Below are 22972 nucleotides of genomic sequence, written 5' to 3'. Positions count from 1 at the left end.
TGGGGGCCTTGTTCTGCTGCAGAGGAGAGCACAGGGCTGGCATGGGGAGGGGAGGGACAGCAGCCACCCCCCAACAGACAGCCTGGTACCAATCAGGATCCATTTTAATCATTGTTGCAGTGTGTAAACATCAGTTACTGTCCATTAATGCTCTGTCGGGCTGAGCAGCAGGAGATACGTGGTTACAAGCCTAGATTACGCTGGCGTCTATGAGCGGGTTAGAGGGGACTCAGTGTGGAGCCCCCCCGAGACAGCTTACTGCACTCTTGTCTCGGAGCACAAACCTAAATGCTAATTTGGCATTATGGAGCCTGCCTGGGTCCGCCCCCACGCTGGGCCAGGCCTTCCCAGCCGGGACAGGAGCAGCTCTGCCCCCGTGCTGGGCCAGGCCCTGCACTGCAGCTCTAGGGCTCTGCCCGGGCACACTGTTCAGGTCAAACAAGCCCTCTCCCAGCTGGAGCCAGCAGCGGGAGGAGTTCAGCTGCCCCCACCCCGAAGGCAATGGCGGGCTGGGGGTGAGCTCCCAGCCCCGGGGAGCAGGAAAAGGTGGATGTAGCAGGTGAGAGGCACGTTGATTGCAACCTGGCTGCAGGTCGTACATTCCTCAGCGAAGGCCCTTGCTCAGGCCAGGGCTGTCCTGGGAAGGGGGGCACTACAGATCCTCATCGCCAATGCCCTCAAAGGCATAATTGCCGTGGAAGTCATTAGCACCCACATCATTAGCAGAGCTGGAGTGGCTGATCCCACGCAGGCTGACGGAAGTGAGCTTGCTCTGTGAAGAAGGGAGATGTTAGGGGGCCACCCCAGCTCCCCTACCCACTTAGCCTGCGGGCTCTGGCACACCTGCACGCAACTCACCGAGAGTTTGGCCATGGGCTCCCGAGAGGCATCAGGTGAGTCCTGTGAGGACAGCACAGTTGGGCAGCGTAGGGTCATGGGACACAACACCTACCTGTCCTTCTACCTGCCCCCCTCCCTCCCCAGTGAGTCTGGCTCACTGACTTGGTCCAGGAGCTCTTTTCCCTCCCAAGGCTCTGGAAGCAGGGCACCACAGTCCTGCTGTCCTCTGGGCTTGCCCCAGCCCTGCTAAGGAGACAGTGGCTCCTCTAGAGGCAGTGAGTTCTGGTACACAACACGTGTCAGAGCCCCTGGTTGCACGTGTCCCCCCACCCAGGGCTGCAGGGTCCCACTCACCAGCAGCGGGGGTGACTTCACAGCTTGCTGGCTGTCCGAGCGCCGCAGGGCCCCATTCACCCGCCGCCGAAACATCTGCAGGGAGGAGCTCAGCTTGGCCACGGGGTCCCCAGCGTCAGCTCTGGGGCTTGTAACTGGCCTTGGGGATCTCTCTGCTGGCCCCATCCTGAGGGGAGCACTCAGGACCCAGCCCAGACCTCAGGAAGTCACAGGGCCAGGTTGGGACCCTGCCCCAGAGACATCATCCGGCCCCAACACTCACCTTGCGGATGCTGCCTCCAGATTTTTTCACCATCAGCTCATCTACCATGGACTGCAAGCAGATGCTCAGCATGATGGCCTGCAAGGGAGAACTGTTACAGGGCTCTGTGCACCCCACAGCCTTCCCACACCCCACGCAGGGCCCAGCCCAGCCCTTCCCCTCACAGCCCACCTCGCAGGCAGCTCTACCTGCGGGCTGGTGATGGTGACCCACTGCAACCGGTCCTTGCTCATTAGGTACTCAAAAGCCAACTCCAGCTTCACCTCGGACTTCCCTGGGCTGCTCCCTGATGGGCCGTTGCTCATCGGCACCTGCAAGGACACACACCAAGGCTGGGAGCCTCCAGAGGGGAAGTAGCAGCTCCCCAGACGCCTGTGCAGATTGAGGGCAGCACCCAGCCAAGTGTGGGACACCTGCCTAGTGCCCACCAGTCTTCTTCCACTGTCAAGTCCCCTCAAATGTCCTCACACGAATGATCCCCTCAGTTCCAAGGCATGATTCAGATCCTCTCCAGGCCTATGGGGCCGGAACCTGGCATCAGAGCCAGCAGCTTTCCCAGAGAGAGGTATCAGCCCAGCCCAGCACAGCCAGGTCCCTCCAGCCCCCCAGCCCCCTCCCTGCTCTCCAAGCATCACTCACCGAGGATGTGACCCGCCAGCACCGCATACGCGTGACCTTGAAGCTGCCCTCTTTGATCTGCTCATTCGGCAGCCGCACCTGGAAGTTGAGCTCGTTGTTGCCGGCACTGACAACGACATGGCAGCCTTTCTCAGGGAAGTCGGTGACACAGGGGTCGAACTTGAGATAGCCATAGTACTTTAGGGTCTGTGCCAGGCGGATGAACTGTGGGCAGAGCCAGGGATGCTCAGCACTGCTGGCCACCTTCCCGGGCCAGGAACAGGTGACCAACCCGGTACCACACGTCACATGGAGAGGGGCTAGTTCAGTGCCAGAACTGCCCCACTCATGGCACTGCACCCTCTCCTACCTCCTTCTTGGAGACCTTTTCTTGCAGGGACTTCAGCTGCCGGTGCTGTTCCTTGTTGACAAGGATCCATCCATGTTCAATGTCTGACACCGTCTACAAGCAGCACAGGTTGGTGGGCACCTGGGACTGGAGCCACCCAAGCCCCGGCACAGCTGTGGCCAAGGGGTGGAGTGCCCCTCCTCACCTGGCTGTGCCACACCAACCCTCACCTGCGCATACAACAAGTTCAACCCCACACGATGCTCCATCACATCGTCATCATAGGCCGAGTCCCAGTAGCTGGAAGGGAACCACATGGGTCAGCCTATTCCCCACCTCCTAACAGCGATGCAGAGAAAATCACCCTCCTGTGGGCTGGCTCTCTGGCCAGCTTCTCCCTAACCATTGGTCACTGTGCCCTGCTCCCCATCTAAACTGGTTGCCATGGAAAGGCAGAAATGGGCTGAGCACATCAGGGCAGCCCATGCTCCAGTGCCGTGGCCAGGGATGCTCAGGTGTGTTCCTGGGGTCCAAAGCATCTGTGGGCAGCAATGGCAGGAGGGGAGAGTCCCTCTGTGGAACAGGGAGCCCTGGGCACCACCCCACTGCTGCCCCACAGTCCCCCACGCACCTCTTGCGCAGGATGATCTGGAACTCAGGGTTGTGCAGGCTGGTGACCGACACGTACGGCAGCTCAAAATCCTGCAGCTTTCGCACAACTGCAGGGAAACACCGGCTCAGCAGCAGCTCTGGGCAGCAGGAGCCCCTAGGCCCCCACTGCCAGGGTGCCCCAGGGAAAACAGGCGGGCCGCCCACCCAGGGTAGGGTCCAAACACACAGCCCGCACTCCAGGCAGGGGGCAGGGCAGATGTCACACCGCAGTGGGCTCTACTCACAGGAGAAAGCTCCATCCTTGGTCTCTCTCACTAGAAAGAGGCTGAAGTAGCCAACCAGGTCATCTGGCAGATCCAGCTTGGAGGCCACAGCCTGTGAGGAAGAGCAGGACAGTCCTGATACAGACCCAACGTGGTGGCAAGACCCAGCCTGTGTGCATTCTGGGGCCTCCCAACAGCAGGAAGGTAGCACCTCTGCTGCCCTGTGGCCAGGCCTGGGGCTTGTTGCAACCAGGAAACAGCTAGGGGACCCCAAACATCAGTCTGGACCCAGACACACCCATCAGCACACCCATTTCAGCTCCCAGCTTTCCAGCCCCACCAAGTCAACCCTGCTCCAGGGTGGGCAGATGGCAGGGGAGGACACGGGGGCTACTAGGCTGAGAAACCCCCACACATGTGGGAAACCACAGAACACAGCAGGAGGGGCTGGTCCCACCCAGCATGAGAGCTCTGGCACCTCAAGGACATCCTCCGTCTGGTCCGAGGTAAGGATGGTGACCTTGACCTTCTGCCCGTTAGAGAGCAGCACTTCCAGCACCACCTCCTCTGTAGGGATCTGCTGCGTCTCCTGGAGAGAGAAACAGGACTGGCACCCCAGCCCTTTGCCACAGACTGAGAGCCCCAGAGCGCCCACAGCTCTGCCCCCTCACCTGCTGGGCCTTGCGCAAGAAGCTGTTGAAGGTCTCGCTGCCTCCCAGTGTTGGGTCCTGCCGCACTGCAGGAAGGGGCACGAGGAGTCAGAAGTCCCATGGGAAGGGGCAGGGATCCACATCAGTGCCTGGCCCTTCTGCAGCCCCTCAGTTTGCCCTCAGACTGTGTGCTGGCACAGCCAGGGACCCCCCCTGCACATTCCCCCTATGCCGGTGCAGGGCAGGGGCTAGGACAGGAGCTGGCATCCAGGGGACAAGCCCACCAAACGCCAGCACGAGACCAGGAGTTGCAAGATGGGCCACAGTGAATGGAGCAGTGCAGGGGGGAAGCCATGGGCAGTGCCCCAGTGCCCTGCACAACTAGGCCAGAGCAGGCCCAGCTTACCAGCCTGCATGTACTTCTCCAGCTGCTCCCGTCGCTGCTCTACCTCTGCTGGGGTGAGCGTGAAGATCTTCTTTGGGGGAAAGGCTGGGACCACGTTGGCGCCATACTCCTTCCGTAACTAGGATAGAAACACAGTGCTGCAAGACCCTCCAGGGAGATGGTGGCTGCCCTGATCCTCTACCCTAGCTGATCCCCAGGGACCTAGCAAGGGGAGCAGAGAGCTTGCCAGCATCCCTTATCCACGTGGGAAGCCAGCAGCATGCAAGAACCCAGGTGGAATGTCACAGCCCAGGAGTGGGCACCTCAGCACCCATTGCCCTCCCTACCTGCTCATGCAGGCCCAGGAGCTGGCTGTAGCGCACTCGGCAGTGCAATACCCCGTTCACGTGGATGTTGTAGGCCTGTGGGGAAAGAGGCCAGTCAGATCCCAGCACCTGTCAGATGGAGAAATCCCAGGACCTGCCCAGCTTGGAGCACATAGGGCACCAGGGAGCACCCAGGAAAAGACAATACACCTGAGGACCCTGCCGAGGGTCAGATGGTCAAAACTGTTCAGGAAGTATGAGCACATCCAAGAGATGTGCCTCCTGGACACCAGGAAGATCTAACCTTGTGGCTGCCCAGCCATGGGAAGTAGAGAGCCACACTGCAGCCCCACAGACATGGGTGTCCCCATGCCAACAGACAAGGACACCCCTCCCCACTCCCAAGGGTTCACAAGGAGCTGGTGGTCCCTGGCTGTGCCTCCTCTGCTCTGGCTCAGCTCCTGCTGATGCCACGGGCAGAGCGCAGCTACAACTGCAGAACACTCAGGGCCTGGCAACTCCCAGCACCTCACCATAGCTGGAGTTCTTGCAAGGGACAGCACTGTCCTCTCAGGTGCTGCCATCCCCAGAGCAGTGTTTGAAAGGGCGAGAGGATAGACATGAGCCTCCAGCCAGCCATGGCAGCCCAGCCTCCCAAGGATGCCCCCAGTGCCCTCCTGCTTCTGAGCGCCGGGACTGCCCAAGGCTCGGCAGAGGTGCCAGCCCAGCCAGGCTGGAGCTCACACTGGCACTTTCCAACTCAAAGGCACCAGCCTTTGAGTTGGCAGCAGGGTTACTGCGGAGGAACAAGGAGGGACGGGGGAGGTACAGGCAGCACCCACGCCTGCCCACTTCACATGAGGTCACAGCTCCTGCCCCAGCCCCCGGGCTGCCCAAGGGCTCTCCCAAAGGTGTGAAGAGCCTCTGAAACAGCGGAGGGCAAAGTGCAGGGGGGTCACGGGGCCGAAATGCCTCGAGGGCTGCCAGCTCCTTTGGCCCTTGAGCAACTGCACCTCCTGCGGACCGCCAGGTCTCTCCATCACTGCTCACCACCGCGTCCGTGCCCCAACTCAGGCTCCCGAGGGGGATCCCCCGGAGAGGGATTTCGGCACAGCGGGGAAGCGTGGGGGTCTCCGCGGGGTCGTGAAGCCCAGGTCTGCCCACCCTTATCCCGAGAGCACTGATCCGGACCCTCCACCCAGCCTGGGGGCTCTGCCCGCCGCTGCCCGCCCCGGGAAAGGGGTCCGGGCACTCGATGGCCACCGCCACTCGGCAGCAGCGTCCCCCGGCTCCTCTCCGGGGGCGCTCACGGCGCAGGCAGCAAAACAGGAAGCCGGGATAAACGGACGGACGGGCGGGCCAGGATGAGCCGGAGCTGGGGATGAGACCGGACGGGGCCCTTGCGAACTGCCCACCCTGCCCGCGGCGCCCGGGGCAGGGCAAGGTCCGGACACCCCCGGGGGGGTTTCGGGGACCTCCCGCGCCCGATCCGGAGGCGCGGGGGCGACGGGGCCCAATCCCTGCCCGGCCCCGGCACAGGGCGCCGGCTGGGGATAGCGGTGGGCCGGGACCTGCCCGCCTCGCCCGGCCCCGGTCCCGGTCCTGATCCCGACCCGCCACCGCGCCGGGGCTGCGGCTCCGCACGGCCCGACGGGGGTCGCACCGCACTCGGGCCGCGGGGCCGCACCACCCACTCGGCTCCGCGGGACGGCTCCGTTCCGCGGGACAGCTCCGCTCCCTCGGCCCCGCTCACCACGTAGGCGGCGGCGCCGCCGTCCCCGGCGCGGGTCTCGGTCTCGGGAATGGAGAAGTGCATGGCCGGGCCGAGCGCGCCCCCGCTACCCGCCTCCCGCCGCCGCCATCTCGGGCCAGCACTCCCCGCGATGGCGCGGCCGGCAGCACCGCCCGCCCCAGGGCCGTCCCGCTCCGCCCCGCCCGGGGCCGTCGCTCTCCGCCCGCCCCGCTTCGCCCCGTTCCGCCCGCCCCGGGGACGCCCTGCCCTGTCCTGCCCAACCCGCCCCGAGCGCCCCCGCCGCGCCCCCGCCGCGCCGGGGCTGAACGCGCGCCCGACCGCGAGTGCCCGGGGTGGGACCGGACCGGGAGGCGGGGCCGCGGGGAGGGACCCCGGGAGGGACCGGCCCCGCACCGGGGGAGTGACGTCATCCGCGTCGGGCAGAGGGCCTGAGCGTCACGGCGGGTCCCGCGGAGCTGTCCGGCCGGCAGGGGGCGCTGAAGGCGGGCCCAGCGGCGCCATGGCGGAGCGGGAGGGTGAGTGCGGGACGGGACACGGGACCGGCACCAGACCCGGCCCCGCTCACGCTCCCATCATTCTAGGTAAGAATCCCGAGGGAGCTGCGCCAGTGCCGGCGGGACAGCAGGTGAGCGGGGTCGGGGCTGGTGTGAGGCCGGGGCTGGGGAGGGGTCGGGGCCGCCTGACGGTGTGTGCTCACAGGCCCCGGAGCTCTCCCGGGAGGAGAAGCAGCAGCTGCGGAAGGAGAAGAAGCAGCAGAAGAAGAAGAAGAGGAACGAGAAAGGGCCGTCGGCCGAGCCCGCGGAGCTGGGTGCTCCCCCCGAGCCGGGGCAGCCGCGGGGTGAGCGCCGCCGTCCCCGCAGAGCCCCGAGCGGGGCAGCGCTGGGCCGGACCCGCGGGTGTGCCGGGCCGGCAACGCCCGTAGCCGAGAGTGTCTTCCGGCGGGACCCCGGGGTGTACCCCCGCTCCGTGCCCCAGTTCGGGCCCTCGGACACCCGCGTTGCCGTAGCGCGGGGCTGAGGGCGTGGAGCCCCTCCCAGGGCACAGAGGGCCCTCCCTGCCGCGGGCTGCCCCTCGCGCTGGGCTGCATCTCCCGGCGAGGCTGGGCACAGACTCCCCCTTTCTCCCCCGCAGCAGCTGTTCAGCCCACGTCCCCCCCCGCCTCGGCTGATGGCCCCGGTGACGGCGAGAAACCCACGGGGGGCAAGAGCAAAGCGGAGCTTCGAGCCGAGCGCCGGGCCAAGCAGGAGGCTGAGCGGGCCCAGAAGCAGGCCAGGAAGGCAGAGCTGAGCCAGGCAGCCACGACGGCCAAGCCCCGGCAGAGCCCCACTGAGCCCCAGTCCAGTAAGGCTGTCATCACCACGGGGTGCAGAGGGTGGGTGAGTGGGATGGGAGGGTCTGGGGTGGACGCAGGCAAAGGATGCGCGTGTGATGCATCCACGGTCTGGGTTCTGCCTTCTCTGGGTGCTGCCTCTCCCTGCTCTGCCTTCCCTGAATTTGGGGGTGCAACAAAGCAGCTTGGCCTCACCTCAGCTGTCCTCACAGTGGTGAAGCGGCTGCCGGAGCACGTGCAGGTGGATGACCCTGCTGCCCAGAGGAAATTGGCCAAGAAGCTGGAGAGGCAGCAGGTAGGAGGAGGACTGGGTGACAGGCTGCACACCTGGGGCAGCTGTGCTGCAGAGGGCCTGGGCAGGCCCATGGTGGGACCAGGGCCTGCTCTCTGAAGGCAGAGGGAAACTCTGCATGCCCTGAACAAGTGCTGGGTATGACTGGTGGCCCTGGAATGAGCAGAGCACTGGGTGAGCCATCACAACACTCGGCTTCAGGTACCTCTGAGGCAGGACTACGGCACCAAGGTCAACCTGTTCTCCCACCTCCACCAGTACAGCCGGAAGAAGCCACTGACACAGCAGATGAGGTACAAGGCCTCCCCAGCCCAGGGCTCTGGCAATGCTGGGCTCTGCTTTGGCTGGCCTGGCTGCAGAATGGCTCTGGAGGAGGGGTGTCATAGTCCTGCATGTGGGATACACCTGATGGAGTGGTGGGGGACGTTTTGCTTGCTTTGGGGAGTGACAGTAGGGGCAGCCCAATGTCTTTGTTGTGGGGTGAGTGCAGGGCCACAGAAGAAGAGGCTGTGGGGTGAGCCTGGCTCCTCAGGTTACCACCAGCTCCCTTCCTGGGACATCCCTCAGGTTGTTGGGCTGGGGCTCATCAATGGGTTGAGTATTTTGGGCTGCAGAGGTGCTGACAGCTCCCTCCCACTGGTCCCTGCAGCATCCCCTCCACAGTGATCCACCCAGCAGTGGTACGCCTCGGCCTCCAGTACTCCCAGGGCATCATCAATGGCTCCAATGCCCGCTGCATTGCACTGCTGGAAGTCTTCAAACAGGTACCTGAGCAGCTACCTGGCAGCAGGGACATTGTGCTGGGTGCAGGTGTGTGTTCCTGTTCCCTGACTACCGAGGCTGTGTCTGTGGTCAGTCATCATCAACCTCTTCCTTTGGATCATGCCAGGGTGGGGTCCTTTTCTGGCACTGCCACTGCTGTTTTGAGTCCTTGGAGCACCCTTGGCCCCTCCAGGCAGTGTGTCAGGCTGTGCAGGACGTGTATCTCGACTGCAGCCTGTCAGGCAGGGTGCTTGCATACCCTACCATGAGATGCCCTGAGGTCATACTCCCTTTCTACTTGTCTCAGCTGATCCGGGATTACTCCACTCCCCCCAATGAGGAGCTGTCACGAGACTTGGTGGCCAAGCTGAAGCCTCATATCAGGTGAGGGCTCCCGACGTCAGAGCAGAGGGCCCAAAGCTCCACAGAGTGTGGTCTGTTGTTCACGTCTGTGGGTCCAAACTTTGGCTGACTTTCCCAGGGTTCTGCCTTCCTGCCCACCCTCCCTCTCCCTGTCTTGGCCCTCCAGGCTTCTTTGGAGCTAAGTCCATTCCTTCTGCAGTTTCCTCAACCAGTGCCGGCCACTCTCAGCCAGCATGGGCAATGCCATCAAGTTCCTCAAGAAGGAGATATCATGCCTACCTGACACCCTGAGAGAGGAGGAGGTGAGTGGCCTTGCTGAGTAGCAGGCTCCAGGCCCTGGGTGAAGGCACTGAGCAGTGATGGGATGCAGACTGGGAACAGTGCTGCAGTGGAGTTGAAAGCTTGTTACCAAGGGAAAGAGTCTGATCCCCACCTGGCTCAAATCAGGGAGTTGCAGAGAGCAAGAAAGTCTGTATGTGATGTCTGTCTGTCCCCAGGCAAAGGAGAAGCTCCAGGACATGATCGACAAATACCTGCGAGAGAAGATTGTCCTGGCAGCTGAGGCCATCTCAAGGTCTGCCTTTGAGAAGATCAATGACCATGACGTGATACTGGTGTATGGATGGTGAGCACAGAGCGCAGGCAGCCAATCCAGCGGGTAGGAAGGGGGAATGGAACAGCATGGGAGGTGAGGCCGTGATGGTCCTGCACAGGGTGCAGCACTGTCCTACCTGGTATGTCTGAAGTTGGGTTCCAAGAACCCCAGAGTCACAGCTCCCTTCACCCAGGGCACTTACAGAACAGCCAGGGTTGTTCACTGGATTTTAAACAAACTGCAACAAAGTCACATGTCGGGAAGCAAAAATATAGAAGTTTGCATCCCAGGAAGTAGAGGTGGGGAAAAGAACCAGAGATTGCTGAAGCAAGAGTCCAGGTATGATATGTATCCTGGGCAGAGGAAGGAGCAGGGGGCAGGAGGCCAATGCAGGCCTGGAGTGTTGTGAGAGGGAAACTGGGAGAGGGTGTGGGGTAGCAGAGTCCCTTGTGGTGGTCAGCGCTGCTTCCAGGGAGAGCTGAGACATCACCTTTCCCAGGGGTGCTTCCTTGTGCAGAGACGGGGAGACAGGCCCTGGCAGCCATCATGGGCAGGAGGGTCCTGGAAGGGGCAGCACTCATGAGGATGAGGGTGGATATCGTGGCCAGGTGGGAGCCTGGTCTGATGGGATGGGGCAGCTCCTGACTGGCGCCCATCAGCTCCTCCCTGGTGAACCGTACACTGTGCGACGCCCACGCCAAGAAGGGCCGCGCGTTCCGCGTGATCGTGGTGGACAGCCGGCCACGCCTGGAGGGGCGGGAGACGCTGCGCCGCCTGGTTCGGAAGGGCATCCACTGCACCTATGTGATGATCAACGCCATCTCCTATGTGTTGCCTGAGGTGAGGGGCTGTGCCAAGGGCGAGGGAGGTTGCAGTGTGATCGAAGGTGCTGACAGATCCCTGTGCTTCTCTGACAGGTGTCCAAAGTGCTGCTGGGAGCCCATGCACTCCTGGCCAATGGCTCTGTCATGTCCCGGGTGGGGACATCGCAGATCGCACTGGTCTCCAAGGCCTACAATGTGCCCGTCCTGGTCTGCTGCGAGACCTACAAGTTCTGCGAGCGGGTGCAGACAGATTCTTTTGTCTCCAATGAGCTGGGTATGGCTTCTGTCCCCTTCCTCCCACCTGGGACCTTCTCTTCCACTCCCTGCTGTGGACCCTGACAGGCTGCTCTGCCCTGCCATCCCTCTTCCTGGGCAAGGGGCCACCACTTGCAGGCAGGGGCACCTGGCAGGCAGCAGTGGTGTGTGCTAGTCCAGGGACAGGGTGGAGAGGTGCTGTCCCTCCCCCGATCCTGATGGCTTCTCCACTCTCTGCAGATGACCCTGATGACCTGATTGTGCTCCGGAAGGGCCAGGCCCAGCTTGGGGGCTGGGCAGAGAACAAGTCCCTACGCCTTCTCAACCTGGTCTATGATGTGACGCCCCCAGACCTGGTGGATTTGGTCATCACAGACTTGGGCATGATCCCATGCACCTCAGTGCCTGTGGTCCTGCGTGTTAAGAATGTGGATCAATAGTCAGGACAGCTGCATGGACACTAATAAACCAGGCCCCCAGTACTCTGTGTGTGCCATCTGTGGTGCGGCAGAGCCATGGCACTCATGTCATCCACGTCACCACTGGCACAGCTCTGCACCTTCGCTGGGGCCTCTCTTCCTACTCCAGGCTCCAGCAAGGACGGGTCTTCCCTGTCCCTAGGCCCCTCCTCTGGGAAAACGGTGATAGTGTGGTGATGGCCTCTGGCTTACCCTCCTCGGAGATTCGGTGACACTCGGGCTGTGCTTCTAGCAGATCCCCGAGCTGGGCTGGTGGAGGAGAGCCCGGGTCCCTCTGGCCGTGACCTCTGGCACCAGCCGCGGAGCGAGCCCTTCCCCGGGGCCCGGCCGGGCGGTACGCGGTACCCGGGGCGCTGAGGCCGCGGGGATGCGCGGCCGGTGCTGCCCCACGGCTCGAGCGGGACCCGCGCGTGGCTCCCGGGCCGGCGGGGGCGGGGCCTGCCGTGAGGGGGTGGGGCCATGCAAATCACACCGCTGCCTTCCCAGCCGCAGGGGTGGGGCTCAGCAGAGCCCTCGTGGGGCGTGTCCATGCAAATGAGGCGGCGCCGCGCGGCATGACGGGACACAGCCCGCGCGGAGACGCCGCTGTCCCCGCGGAGCGGGGCCGTGCGGGAGCCGCAGTCGTGCACTTACCGCGCAGGGGAGAAACTGCTGCCAGGCTGTCCCGGGTCGGGGGTCGTTTCCTGCACTCCGGCTGTGCCGACCCCTGCGGCATCCCCAAATGCAGTGAGCTCGGCTGCATAATTTATGGTAGGGGAGATTGTGTTCACGTTCTCCCTGATTTCGTTGTTTGGAGGAAGAGTTGTTGTCAGGCTTAGCTGCAGGTAGTTGCGCGTGTTGTTTCTCGGTATTCCCAATTGCAGCCGATATTCCTGAAACCATCTTTCTCCACTTTCTTCCCGCACTGATGTGCTATCGCTTGCCAGGATCGGCTGCAGGAGCGGCAGCAGTGTTGCTAGCCTGACTCCAGGCGGCCTCGGCGCCCGGTCCCGACCCCATCTCCCATGTGCGGAAGGGGCCCAGCCTGGCCTCTCCCCGCTCCAGCCCGAGGGCCGAGAAGCGCCTCCGGCCCGACTGCGCGCTCGGACTGCGGTGGGACGGCAAGACTCGGGTTAGCGTCCTGGCCCGCACACCGACCTCGCGGGAGGGGACGGACGGGGGCAGAGACTTCGTCCGACTCGGGATGCGTGAAATTCCTGCGCTCTGGAAGTCCGGCTGAACTCACGGACTCGACCGGGTGTGACCTGGACAGTGCTCACCGAGCGGGGCCGGCATCTTCCCGGGCCCCTTGCTCAACGATTACCCGTTCCACCGGGGCGTTTCCCTGCTCCTGTAGACATGGCGTGGGACAGGCCGGAATCATCCCGGCTGAAAACACAGCAGTCCAGAGGCCCCCTTTAGGGATCCACTGGCGAGCTACTGCAGGGAACGGGGATATGTCTCCCGGGCACCGGCAGCGCCTGTTCGGAGAGACCGCCCTGAGATGCCCCCGAACCCCTTGCTATTCTCGAAGTGCGCACCGAGAGCACGGCCAGACTGCCCTCGCTGCTCTACCACCCTGCCGGAGAATCCCGGACGCCTCGCGGATCGCCCCCTACATCCGCGGTCCCAGATCCCACAGCTCCCGCGTCCTTTGCCCCATCCTCGATGCAGCGCCGGGCTGTCCACTGTGCTCTCAATCCTCAGCGCCAGCAGTGCCCGCGACCACCTTGGTCTGAGGGTCCGCTCCGCTCGACGTAGGACAGCACCAGGGTATAAGTAGCTGCGTGCAAGGGACAGCCAGGGGTACTTCACAGCTCAATTGCGCAACATCTGTCCTTAAACTGCCATACCAGGGGAGAGCGCGAACGCAGTCCCCCACTACCACAAATTATGCAGTCGAGTTTCCCGCATTTGGGGAAATCGCAGGGGTCAGCACACCCGGAGTGCAAGGGATGAGCCTCGCCCTGGGAAAACCACCTGCCTGATCATGGTGTCTCCCCTGCCAGGTAAGTATGAGACCCCGCCCTCGCCGCCCGCCCGCCCCGCCCGCCGCACGCCCCCACAGCACACGGCCACCCCGAGCCCAGCCCCGCCCCGAACCGGCCCCGCGCTGCGGCGCGGCCCGCACGGCCCGGCCCGCGCAGCGCCCGCGGACGCGCGAGGGCAGCGGCGGCTCTGCGCGGGCTGTGTCCCGGCGTGCCGCGCGGCGCCGCCATCTCATTTGCATGGACACGCCCCATGAGGCCCGGCTCATGGCCCGGCCCCACACTCGTCGCGTCCTTGTGACGTCATCATCCGGACCATCCCTGGTTCCGGTTCCGGCTGGTGGCGCGGCCCGCAGCGGGGCGGCGGCTCCGCGAGCCCCCGATGGCGTCGAGCGCCGCCCGCGGGCCGCCGTGCCGGGAGCGGAGTCTCCGGGAGCGGCCGGGACGACGATCGGGTTCTGCTGGGCGGAGTCGGAGCCGTAGTGGGGAGCGGGAGGGTGAACAGAGAGTACTCCGTATGTACCGGGGGTGGACTGGGCGAGGCGGGGTTGCTGCCCGGGATACGAGGGGGTGCCACCGTACCCGGTGCTGCGGGACACCGAGTCGTGCTAAGGGATCTTGCTGCGTTCTGGTGCTAATTCCGGTGTTTTGCGGCAGGGGAAGGGCTGCCGGCGGGAGATCTGGACTGCGAGGATGAAAGAGAAGCTGCCAAGTCCCCGAAAAAACCTGTGCGGCCCCAAGTCAGTCCCGGCGGGGCGGTGGAGGGGCGCGGCGAGAGCTCCGCGAACGGGGCGGTGCCATCCCCGGGGGCTGCCGGGAAGCGCGGCAGGAAGGGCAAGGCCGAGGTGTTGCTGTTGGAGCTGTCCCAGGCCCCGGAGCCCATCCGGATGCAAAAGGTGCTGGGGAGCAGCGAGGAGGGGGACGGCCTTGAGACTCCTCGGGGAGGGCGGCCCAAGAGGAAGGCGGCCAAAGTGTAAGTGATGGTGACACTCGGGGCCTGGGAGCACCTGTGCTCTAGAGACACGTGGAAGCGCTGGGAATGTTCAGCCTGGAGAACAAAAGGCTCCAGGGAGACCTTAGAGCCTCTTCTGGTGCCTAAAGGGGCACCAAAAAAGCTGGAGAGGGCCTTTGGACAAGGGCCTGTAGGGACAGAACACAGGGGAATGGCTTCCCATTGCCAGAGTTAGATGGGATATTGGGAGGAAATCCTCCCCTCTGACGGTGGGCAGGCCCTGGCACAGGCTGCCCAGAGAAGCTGTGGCTGCCCCATCCCTGGAATTCTTCAAGGCCAGGTTGGATGGGCCTTGGAGCACCCTGGTCTAGTGGAAGGTGTCCCTGCCCATGGCAGGGGGTTGGAACTGGATGAGCTTTAAAGTGTCTTTCAACCCAAACCATTCCCTGATTCCATGAGCTCTGTCTCCCCAGAGAGTCTCAGTGTCTTTCCTGTAGGACTGTGTCCCATGTTGGTGGGATGTACTGATTCCTCACAGACCAATCCTTTCCCAGTTTAGGGAATGTGTTTGGATCCAGGAGTCCCAGGCAGGGGGCAGCAGCTGCCCGTGGCAGGAGGAATTCCCTTGGCTCCTGACAGAGCAGGAGGAGCTTATCGGTGGTAGCAGGGCAAGCTCCAGGGAGTTTGGGGTGGGGGGAGGCTATGTGCTCAGGGCCTCTGGCACAGCTGGAGCAGATCCACTGCCCAGACCATGGGCTGGAGGGTGCATCCACCGAGTTCTGGAGGGAGGGAGTCTGGCCCACCCCTGTGTCATTCCACCACTCACCTCCAGGCACTGCTCTGGTGCCCCAGGGCTTTGCTGTACCTGCAGGAGCTGGCCGAGGAGCTGATGTCCGCGTGCCAGCCCCCTGCTCCAGCCGAGGGGGCACCGGAGCTGGAGCCTGAGCATGTCCAGAGGAAGCGCCGGAGCCGGAGGAGGAAGGAGGAGGACACAGACAGCGATGACCCCACACGAGACGCTGACTTCGTGCCCTCACAGGAGGTGCTGCGGGCAGAAGAGGAGGAGGAGGAGGAGGAGGGCAGCGATACACTGCTCAGTGAGGCATCAGAACCAGAGCTAGAGGCACCTCGAGGGCACAGCGGGAGGACAGCGGCCACAGGGGTGAGGGCAGGGGCTTTGCCTGGGCCCCTTCTTGCCTGTGTCCCAGCACCAACAGCTCCAGATGCCTGTTCTGTCCCAGAGTCCCTGCTGCCAGGGCAGGACAACTGGGATAGGGGTGGCACATGGGGGTGGCACAGGGCCAGAGGCAGCTCCAGGTGAGAGCCAGTGGAGATGGGAGCAAGAACAGGTCTTCTGGGAGAGAAGCAGGGCCTGTGCTCCCGCTGGAGCAGTGGGAGGTAGAGGCAGGTCCTGAAGGGGCCCTGGCCTCCTGGAAGTTCCCATAGTGGGGCTGTATGTCTTTAGCCCAATGTGGTATGTTGACAGTGGCTGGGGAGAGCTCTGTTCTCGGGGGCTGTGGTGGTTCCCTTTGGGACAGCTGAGTCCCCCAGGGCTCAGGGCTTGCTCTGAGTCTGCTCTTGTGCCCAGAGATCCAAGCCCCAGTGCCGAGGCCTCGCTCCCAATGGCTTCCACAACTCCATCATGGCCCCGGTGGAGAAGAGCTCCAGCCTTACCTGCAGCCTGTGAGTGGGGGCTTGGGGTGCTCAAGGGTCTGGGGGCTACAGGGAGCAGTGAGTGTATGTGTCCTGGTACCATCACTGGCACAGATACAAGGGAATGTCGATATTCCACTGGGATGGGGCACAGTTGGGTTGGGGGGGGTTGCAAAGGGCAGGGGCTGTGCTGCAGAAGGGGAGGCTGTGCCACAGGATGTGGGCACGAGGTGCTGCTCGTGCCGTGGGAGGGGATGTGAGGAGGGGATGCTGGACGTGCCAGGTGCAGGGCCATGGCTGAGATTTGGCATGCACTGCAGGCGGGAGCAGAAGCACTCACAGTGGGAGTTCCCCGACTGGATCCCGGTGGCACACAGATGGATGTGTCTCTCTGACAGGTACCATGGGACCAGGGAGGGAGCAGACCCAGAGAAAACGTGGGGCAGTGTCTGGGGTGAGCAAGGGCATGGGGGGGCTGTGCTCCCATACCCCTTTATGTGTCTGCTGTGGGCTTCGGGGGTCTCTTGGATTTGGCTGTGGAGCCACGTGGCCAGCAGCAGGGCCTGTCAGGCCGTGTGGAGGCTGGGATGGTGCTGGGGCACGGGGCTGTGCTGGGGTGATTGGGTGAGGGGTGGGGAGACCTCCTCTCACCTTCTGCCTGCACAGCGAGGCTGCCCCGTACCTGCCGGCAGAGGAGAAGTCTCCCCTCTTCTCCATTCAGCGTGAAGGCATCAAGGACGATGGTGCCTTGTACAGGTTAAACAGGTGTGTGATGGGGTGTCCCCAGGCCCAGCAGGGTGTTGGCTGTCAGGCTGTGCCCTGCCTGTCGTGGCAGTGGCTGTCAGGTTGTCCCCAGGCCCAGCGGGACAGTGGTTGTCAGGGTGTCCTCAGGCCTGTCTGGGACCAGTGGTTACCCCCAGGGTTGCGTCCATGAGTTGGGCATCCAGCCCATACTGTGCCCTGGGGTCCCACCAGCCCCTGCCCCAGCTCTGCAGAAGCCCTCACCCCCCTCCCCCCAACAGGTTCAGCTCTCTGCAGCCCCACCCAGAGCGCCTGGATGTCTCCTTCTTCGTGGGTGGCCCAGTGTGGGCGATGGAGTGGTGCCCAACCCCAGAGGGCTCTGCAGCCCCGCAGTATGTGGCCGTGTCCTGCCACAGGAGCATGGAGGAGACACACAGCGTGTCTGGGCTTCACTCAGGCCCTGCACTCCTGCAGCTCTGGGGCCTGGGTGTGCTGCAGACAGAGCAGGGGTGAGTGGCCAGGCCTGGGGCTGGGGCCTGCCCAGATCTTGTGTCCCTCTCTGGCTGAGCGGGTGGTGAGACTTGTACTTTCCCAGAGCCACCAGCCACAGCCTGAATCCCAAGGAGGCTGTGTTGGTGGCCAGCTCTGCTGGTGGCGTACTGGAGCTGCTGGGCACCAGCTGCCGTGTTCCTCATGGCCGAACTCATGCCCGCAGCTCTCCCAACAAAGCCAGGCTGGCCTATGCCATCGCTGCTGACTACGGCTGTGTGTGGGACATGAAGTTCTGCCCCAGTGGTGCCTGGGAACCACCCACCACAGCCCGGACGGTGAGTGCTGCTCAAGGGCTGCCCTTGGGTTCCCCAAGAGTCCTGAGAGGTGATCCCATGTCTGAGCCCATCTGTCCATCCCCAGCACCCACAGATGAGCCGTCTGGGCCTGCTGGCTGCCGCCTTCTCCGACGGCAGGGTGGTGGTGTATGCGCTGCCGCACCCTGGGGCCCTGCACCATGCCAAGACAACCCAGGTAAAAGGTAGGAAGAGCCACACCGCCAAGCAGGGGCGTCCTGGCCCTCCTCCTGCCGTGTCAGGGTGGGGCTGCAAGCCCCAGGCTGGGCACCTCTGCCCACAGGAGCCTGCTGTGCTGGGGAGCTGCCAGCAGGACTGTGCTCCATCCTGGGAGCTGCATGGTGGGGAGGTGAGCCCACCTGATCCCCAAGATTGGAACCCTGCTGCCCCAGCCTGGCATCTGTCACAGGTGTGGGATCTGAGGCTGCTTGTTTGGGGCCTGCTGTGAGTACTCTTGTGCCCAGAGATCCAAGCCTCAGTGCCGAGGCCCCACTTCCAATGGCTTCCACAATTCCATCATGGAATTCCAGTGGAGAAGAGCTCCAGCCTTACCCTCAGCCTGTGAGGCTGCTTTGGTTCCATCTCCGGGACACTGCAGCACCCTGGCTGGGATGTAGCTCCTGGTCAGCCCCCCAAAGCTGGGCACTGGGAGGAGACTCACAGCAGCGTCACTGTGGCCATAGTGGGGTGCAGGGTGTGGTGCAGCCACAAAGCATGTCCCCAGCCATTCCCCATCTCCTGCTGCCAGAGCTGCTCACTCCAGCCTGGCCGAGTCATGTGTCAGGGCAAGACAGGGAGCTCTGGGCCAGCTCAGGCTAATGGTGCCTGTAATAGACTGTGCCGGAGCTGAGCGGGATTGATGGCTGGTGCGTGCTGGCGGTGGGCACTCAGCCATGGCCGACAGCCTGCGCTTTCATGCTGACAGTGGGAAATGGACTCCCAGCCCCCCCAGCACGTTGGCTGTGCCTGCGTTGGCTGCGGGTGTCTGGGCTGGTGCCGCAGCCCCCACGTGGCCCTGTGTGATGGGGGGTCCACCCAGTTCCTGCCAGTGACAAGCCCGGCACATCATTGGCTGCAGCTGCACGTACGGTCACTGCACCTCACAGCTGGGCTGGAGCGCTGGTTCCCAGCCACAGGATCAGTGCCAGGCTCTGGTGACAGGCCCTGCTGGGAGCTCCCAAACTGGCATGGCTGTGCTGGCTGCCCTGAGGCACTGGGGACCTGCATCCCTGTGTTCCTGCCTGGCAGAGCTGGGGCTGGTCTCCATGCCTCATCCCAGCTGTCACAACTGTGCCAGGGAAGAGGCACAGCTCCTCCATATGGCCCATGGCTGCCACGCTCCAGGCTGTGATGGAGAGGACAGCCCCCCCGGGGGTTAGGGACCCCAGGCCTGAGGGATGTGGGACGGGGTTCCCACAGCACTCATGCTGGGTGTTGCTAATGGGGGGGATTCTCAGGTAGACAGAGCTGGTGCGTGGTGGTCCTGTGGGAATCCTACCCTGAGCTGTTGTGTGCCGGGTCTCTGCAGCCTGCCCTCCCCAGCCTTCTCTTTCCCTTCCTGGAGTGGTCACAGTCAGGTCTGGCCCATGTGTCACTGCATTACCTTGACTTTGGTGCCAGCCGTGATGGGGCAGGAGCACATCATCTCTGCCTACAGCACATTTCAGGGGCTGCTTCCTCCAACACACAGGCAGGCCTGGCTCCTGGGGGTCCTGCTGCTGCCACTCTGCTCTTCCACATGCTTCAGTCCCTGCTGTGCTGGGGACACTGCTCTGGGGGGACAGCAGGACAGAGACCGGGTGCCCTGGCCAGGGCTGTGAGGAGCTGCAGTCTAGGCTCATGGCTGGGAGCTCTGAGGACAGCCAATGCCTGCCCTGATCCCTTTTTGCTCTCTTCTAGATGGGTCCCTCCACAAGCACCTTATCTGCAAGGTCAGTGTTCCCTGCCATGATGATCCCTGTCAGGGCTGGCACCCGCCGAGCCCCTCAACCGGTGCAGAGCCTGGGGAGCCGAGGCACCTGCAGAGTGTTGGAGGGGCAGAGCAGTGTTGTGCTCCCACCCCAGGCATCCCGCTCTTGGGGCATGGATGGCACCAGTGTGGGGCTCTGACCCAGGGCTCTCCCTTGGCCCCCAGGTGCAGTGCATCGCCACACTTCAGGTGGGCTCCATCCAGGCAGGTAATGCATCTGAGTGTGGGCAGTGCTTCAGTCTCTCCTGGATGCCTTCCAAGCCCCACCATCACCTGGCAGCAGGGTTTTATGATGGTGAGTCTTCCTGTGCCCTGCAGCAGCACTCAGGGAGCAGCTGTCACCCTGGCAGAGACACTGGAGCCTTGTTCTCAGCCTCAGCTGGTGCTGGAACCTCTGCCCATCCCTGGGTCAGGGGAAGGCTTCTCTGGGCTGGCTATTGTCATTCTCATGTATCTCCAGGCTGGTCGCTGGTTGTCCCTGTCTGTGGCTCTGGCCTTATCCACATCTGTTGAACTTGCCTGGATGGAATTTTCTGCTGGGCTTCCAGTGATCCACAGCTCTGTGCTGTGTTGCCAGCAATTGCTACCGTGCTGTCTGCTTGGAGCCCCAGCTCCAGCCTGGCCACCATGTCCCAGCCTGTGCTGCTGCTGTGTCCTGCCACTGTCCTGTCCCACTCTCAGCCCCAGCTCCAGCCTGGCTGCTGTGTTCTGCAGCTCCTGCAGCCCTGCCTGTGCTGCTGCTGGTCGCCGGTGAAGCACCTGTGCCACTGGCAGTGCCTCATGGACACAAGTCTCTCCACAGGCACCGTGGCAGTGTGGAACCTGCTCACCAAATCCCTGCTGCAGTGCGTGCAGCAGCCTGACGCCTCCCTCAAGCTCTACCCTTTCCAGTGCTTTCTAGCCCATGACCACGCAGTCCGGAGCATTGAGTGGTGCAAGGCTGACAGGTAAGGGCAGGAGCAGGCACAGGTGCTGCCAAGAGAGGGGCTCCCTCCAGCAGGAGAAGCTCCTTTGTCAAGAAGGGCTCGGGAGGCTATGGTGCCATTGGCACCTGGTTCTCTGCAGCACTGGGGAGGTTGGATTGGGCTTTCCAGGGTGAGGGCAGTTGAGCCACTGCAGGACTGAAGCCACTTGCTCCCCGTGGCAGGGCAGGGCACAGCTCCATGCTGGGCTCTCAGTACTGCCTTTCTCCTGGTTCTCAGCAACTTCCTGGTCACGGTAGGCAGCGATCGCAAGATCAAGTTCTGGGACCTGCGGCGGCTCTACGAGCCCATCAACAGCATCAAGCGGTTCCTGAGCACTGAGGTGGCCTGGCTGCTGCCCTACAATGGCATCACTGTGGCCCAGGACAACTGCTACGCCTCGTGAGTGCTGGGGGCCAGTCCTGCTGCTGGGGCCTGGTCCAGCTTCCCAGGGGCCCCTCTGGCTTCCCTCTCCCTGGGACTGTCCAGCTGTGCCATGGCAAGGGCAAGCTCTGCTTGTTTTGGGTCACACCGCAGCATCACAGTGTGATATTCCCCCCTGCCTTGCCATCCTGCAGCAGAGGCAGGGTGGGCCAGGGGATGGCCTACCCCTGGACTGGGCAACAGGGGTGCTGCGGGTTTGAGGTTTGGGGTCTCAGTGAGTTCTTGGCCTCTGGGAGCTGCCTTGAGCAGCTTCGACTCTGTGACATCCTGCGAGAGCAAGAACAGCCCCCTCACCACCCTGGGCTGGTTCTGGGGGGAGGTGGGCTGTGCCTGGCTCTCACAATCCTGGTAACGGCACACAGTCAGGCATCCCATGCCTCATTCCATCCCTTCCACCACAGGTATGGGCTCTGCGGGATCCACTACATCGATGCCGGGTACCTGGGATTCAAGGCCTATTTTGTGGCCCCTCGCAAGGGCACTGTGTGGGTAAGGGCCAGTGCAGGGCCATTCTGTCCCAGGGGGCAGGTCAGCACCAGCTGGGGCCCAGGCTTGCGGGTGGGGTGACACTGCCTGGCTGGGGGTGGTGGGGACCCTGTGCCCTCCAGCCCTCTGTCCCTGCAGAGCATCTCTGGCTCGGACTGGCTGAACACAGTAGCTGCGGGTGACATCACTGGCGAGCTGGTGGCAGCAGTGCTCCCTGACCTGGCTGTCAACCCCCTCAATGTCAAGCGCTCCTCGGACCGCAGATTTGTAAGCAGCCATTGTACTTGGGTGGCCCAGCCCAGCACACAGGGCCAGTAGGGGTGGGGAGGGGGACCATGGGATAAGTGTCCTGGTCTCCTATCCCACTGGTCCCTGGTGGTTCCTGGATCTCCGTCCGCCCTACTCTGAGCCCCCTCTCACCCGCAGCCAGTGTACAAAGCTGACCTTCTGCCCTGCAGCCCTGATGGGCCTGAGGGCACCGAGCAGGCACTGCCCAGGACCCATCGCTACAGTGAGATGATAGCCAGGAGCTACATCCGATTCCAGGACACGGACCTGGTAGGAGAGGGCAGGGGGCAGCCAGGGTCCAACCCATGAGCAGGACTTGTGGGGCTGTGGCTGGGTGGTGAGGGTGGCAGGGCCAGGAGATGTTCTTGGGGCATTGGGGCAGCCCCTTCCGTCCGGCAGAGCTGAGGTCATGGTGCATGCAATGCTCCTGCCTTGGGCCCACAGCCCAAGGTGCTGCCACCACTTTCCAGCGCAGCTTCCAGAACTTCCCGAGCCGGGAGCCCATGCGCCGGATGCACATGCAGGAGCTGAAGGCAGAACTGAGCCTTGACCGCCTGCAGCTGGAGGCCCTGCATAAGGTGAGGGGCCAGGCTGAGCCTAAGCCCCAGCCTTGCATGCAGATGGCTCTGCTTTGGGGGCCAGAGTCCCAGCATCGCAGATCCCTCCCTTATGAACCCCTCTTTTCCCACAGGTGCGCTTCAGCCCCAACCTGGACTCGCAGGGGTGGCTGGTGTCGGGCGGGCAGGCAGGCATTGTGCGGGTACACTGCCTGGCAGGGCTGGCCTCCAGCGTGGGCCACCAGCTGCTCCCAGAGTGCCGGGCCCGCTTCAGCTTCCTCTATGGGGATACATCCAGCAGCCCTGGCCCCCCCGAGGGCTCCCTGCTGCCAGCGGAGTAGGGGTGTCAGTCCCTCATGCTGCTGCCATATGCTCACCCTGGGCAGGGCCTGGGGCTGGGGCCAGCTATGCTGTCCAGGGGCTGCAGCCCCTCTCAGTGCTGCTTTCCCGATGGGTGTTTGCTGCAGGAGGGACAGCTGCTCCCAGCCATTCCCTGGGATGCTCTGAACACTTGTCCTCATCCTCGGGGCCTGGAAGGATCTGTCTGCACTGTTTGGTCTGAGCTGGGCAGGGGTGGTGGGACCTGCACATGTCCCAGGGTTGAGCTGTGGCTCTGACCCCGCGGAAGTGCCCGTGGGCTGCACCAGCACGGCGCTGTGCTTGTGCTCGCCTCCATCCCCACTGTGCGCCAAAGGGCAGGGAGGGGGCCGGGAGCTGTGGAGTCGCTCACATTGAGCTTGTGTTCAGCTGTGCAGAATAAACGTGGTTGGTTTTGTATGGCTGTGGTGGTGCCGGC

General features: G+C 63.5%; 4 protein-coding genes, 1 non-coding gene and 1 pseudogene across 11 annotated transcripts; 3 read left to right on the top strand and 3 right to left on the bottom strand.

Moving 5' to 3' along the window:
- Nucleotides 1-86: 86 nt before the first annotated feature.
- On the bottom strand, nucleotides 87-6582 carry SNX17 (sorting nexin 17). Its single transcript, XM_069011994.1, has 15 exons — nucleotides 6413-6582; nucleotides 4681-4755; nucleotides 4355-4472; nucleotides 3970-4034; nucleotides 3777-3887; nucleotides 3320-3410; nucleotides 3055-3142; nucleotides 2654-2723; nucleotides 2445-2537; nucleotides 2096-2299; nucleotides 1645-1767; nucleotides 1457-1534; nucleotides 1195-1269; nucleotides 859-900; nucleotides 87-772 (listed from the first exon to the last, which is right to left on the bottom strand). The coding sequence occupies exons 1-15, from the start codon at nucleotides 6473-6475 to the stop codon at nucleotides 653-655; spliced, it is 1416 nt and encodes a 471-aa protein (XP_068868095.1). The 5' UTR covers nucleotides 6476-6582; the 3' UTR covers nucleotides 87-652.
- LOC138108843 (uncharacterized) lies at nucleotides 4764-6399 on the bottom strand (the record flags this gene model as incomplete). The annotated part of the gene is made up of 1 exon (XM_069012031.1): nucleotides 4764-6399. A coding segment is annotated over one exon (1170 nt), but the record flags the coding sequence as incomplete, so codon positions are not given.
- Nucleotides 6583-6813: 231 nt separating the features above from the next.
- EIF2B4 (eukaryotic translation initiation factor 2B subunit delta) lies at nucleotides 6814-11315 on the top strand. Of its 3 annotated transcripts, XM_069011988.1 has the most exons (13): nucleotides 6817-6927; nucleotides 6994-7037; nucleotides 7112-7250; nucleotides 7544-7753; nucleotides 7955-8037; nucleotides 8236-8327; nucleotides 8684-8798; nucleotides 9104-9180; nucleotides 9359-9461; nucleotides 9657-9784; nucleotides 10414-10594; nucleotides 10672-10852; nucleotides 11074-11315. In XM_069011988.1, the coding sequence occupies exons 1-13, from the start codon at nucleotides 6912-6914 to the stop codon at nucleotides 11271-11273; spliced, it is 1569 nt and encodes a 522-aa protein (XP_068868089.1). In that variant the 5' UTR covers nucleotides 6817-6911; the 3' UTR covers nucleotides 11274-11315. The 3 variants fall into 3 exon arrangements, with proteins under 3 accessions (XP_068868088.1, XP_068868086.1, XP_068868089.1); XM_069011987.1 differs by having other exon boundaries at nucleotides 6814-7037; nucleotides 7547-7753; XM_069011985.1 differs by having other exon boundaries at nucleotides 6816-7037.
- A 622-nt stretch (nucleotides 11316-11937) lies between these two features.
- On the top strand, nucleotides 11938-12091 carry LOC138108860 (U1 spliceosomal RNA; annotated as a pseudogene).
- A 1053-nt stretch (nucleotides 12092-13144) lies between these two features.
- On the bottom strand, nucleotides 13145-13308 carry LOC138108857 (U1 spliceosomal RNA). Its single transcript, XR_011150080.1, has one exon. It is a non-coding gene; the product is annotated as a U1 spliceosomal RNA (small nuclear RNA).
- A 301-nt stretch (nucleotides 13309-13609) lies between these two features.
- Nucleotides 13610-22953, top strand: GTF3C2 (general transcription factor IIIC subunit 2). Of its 5 annotated transcripts, none has more exons than XM_069011979.1 (18): nucleotides 13610-13794; nucleotides 13937-14252; nucleotides 15084-15393; nucleotides 15820-15914; nucleotides 16205-16282; nucleotides 16551-16649; nucleotides 16907-17134; nucleotides 17341-17452; nucleotides 17538-17655; nucleotides 19370-19401; nucleotides 19605-19734; nucleotides 20242-20386; nucleotides 20642-20803; nucleotides 21247-21334; nucleotides 21470-21598; nucleotides 21758-21889; nucleotides 22090-22197; nucleotides 22311-22953. In XM_069011979.1, the coding sequence occupies exons 1-18, from the start codon at nucleotides 13662-13664 to the stop codon at nucleotides 22515-22517; spliced, it is 2622 nt and encodes an 873-aa protein (XP_068868080.1). In that variant the 5' UTR covers nucleotides 13610-13661; the 3' UTR covers nucleotides 22518-22953. The 5 variants fall into 5 exon arrangements, with proteins under 5 accessions (XP_068868080.1, XP_068868082.1, XP_068868081.1 ...); XM_069011981.1 differs by having other exon boundaries at nucleotides 22064-22197; nucleotides 22311-22398; XM_069011980.1 differs by lacking the exon at nucleotides 16551-16649.
- Nucleotides 22954-22972: the final 19 nt, after the last annotated feature.

This window comes from Aphelocoma coerulescens, chromosome 3 (genome assembly GCF_041296385.1).
Source record: "Aphelocoma coerulescens isolate FSJ_1873_10779 chromosome 3, UR_Acoe_1.0, whole genome shotgun sequence".
In the NCBI taxonomy this organism is placed as follows: Eukaryota; Metazoa; Chordata; class Aves; order Passeriformes; family Corvidae; genus Aphelocoma; species Aphelocoma coerulescens.
Note: the sequence above shows the minus strand (reverse complement) of the source record. Positions and strands in the feature narration are given on the sequence as shown.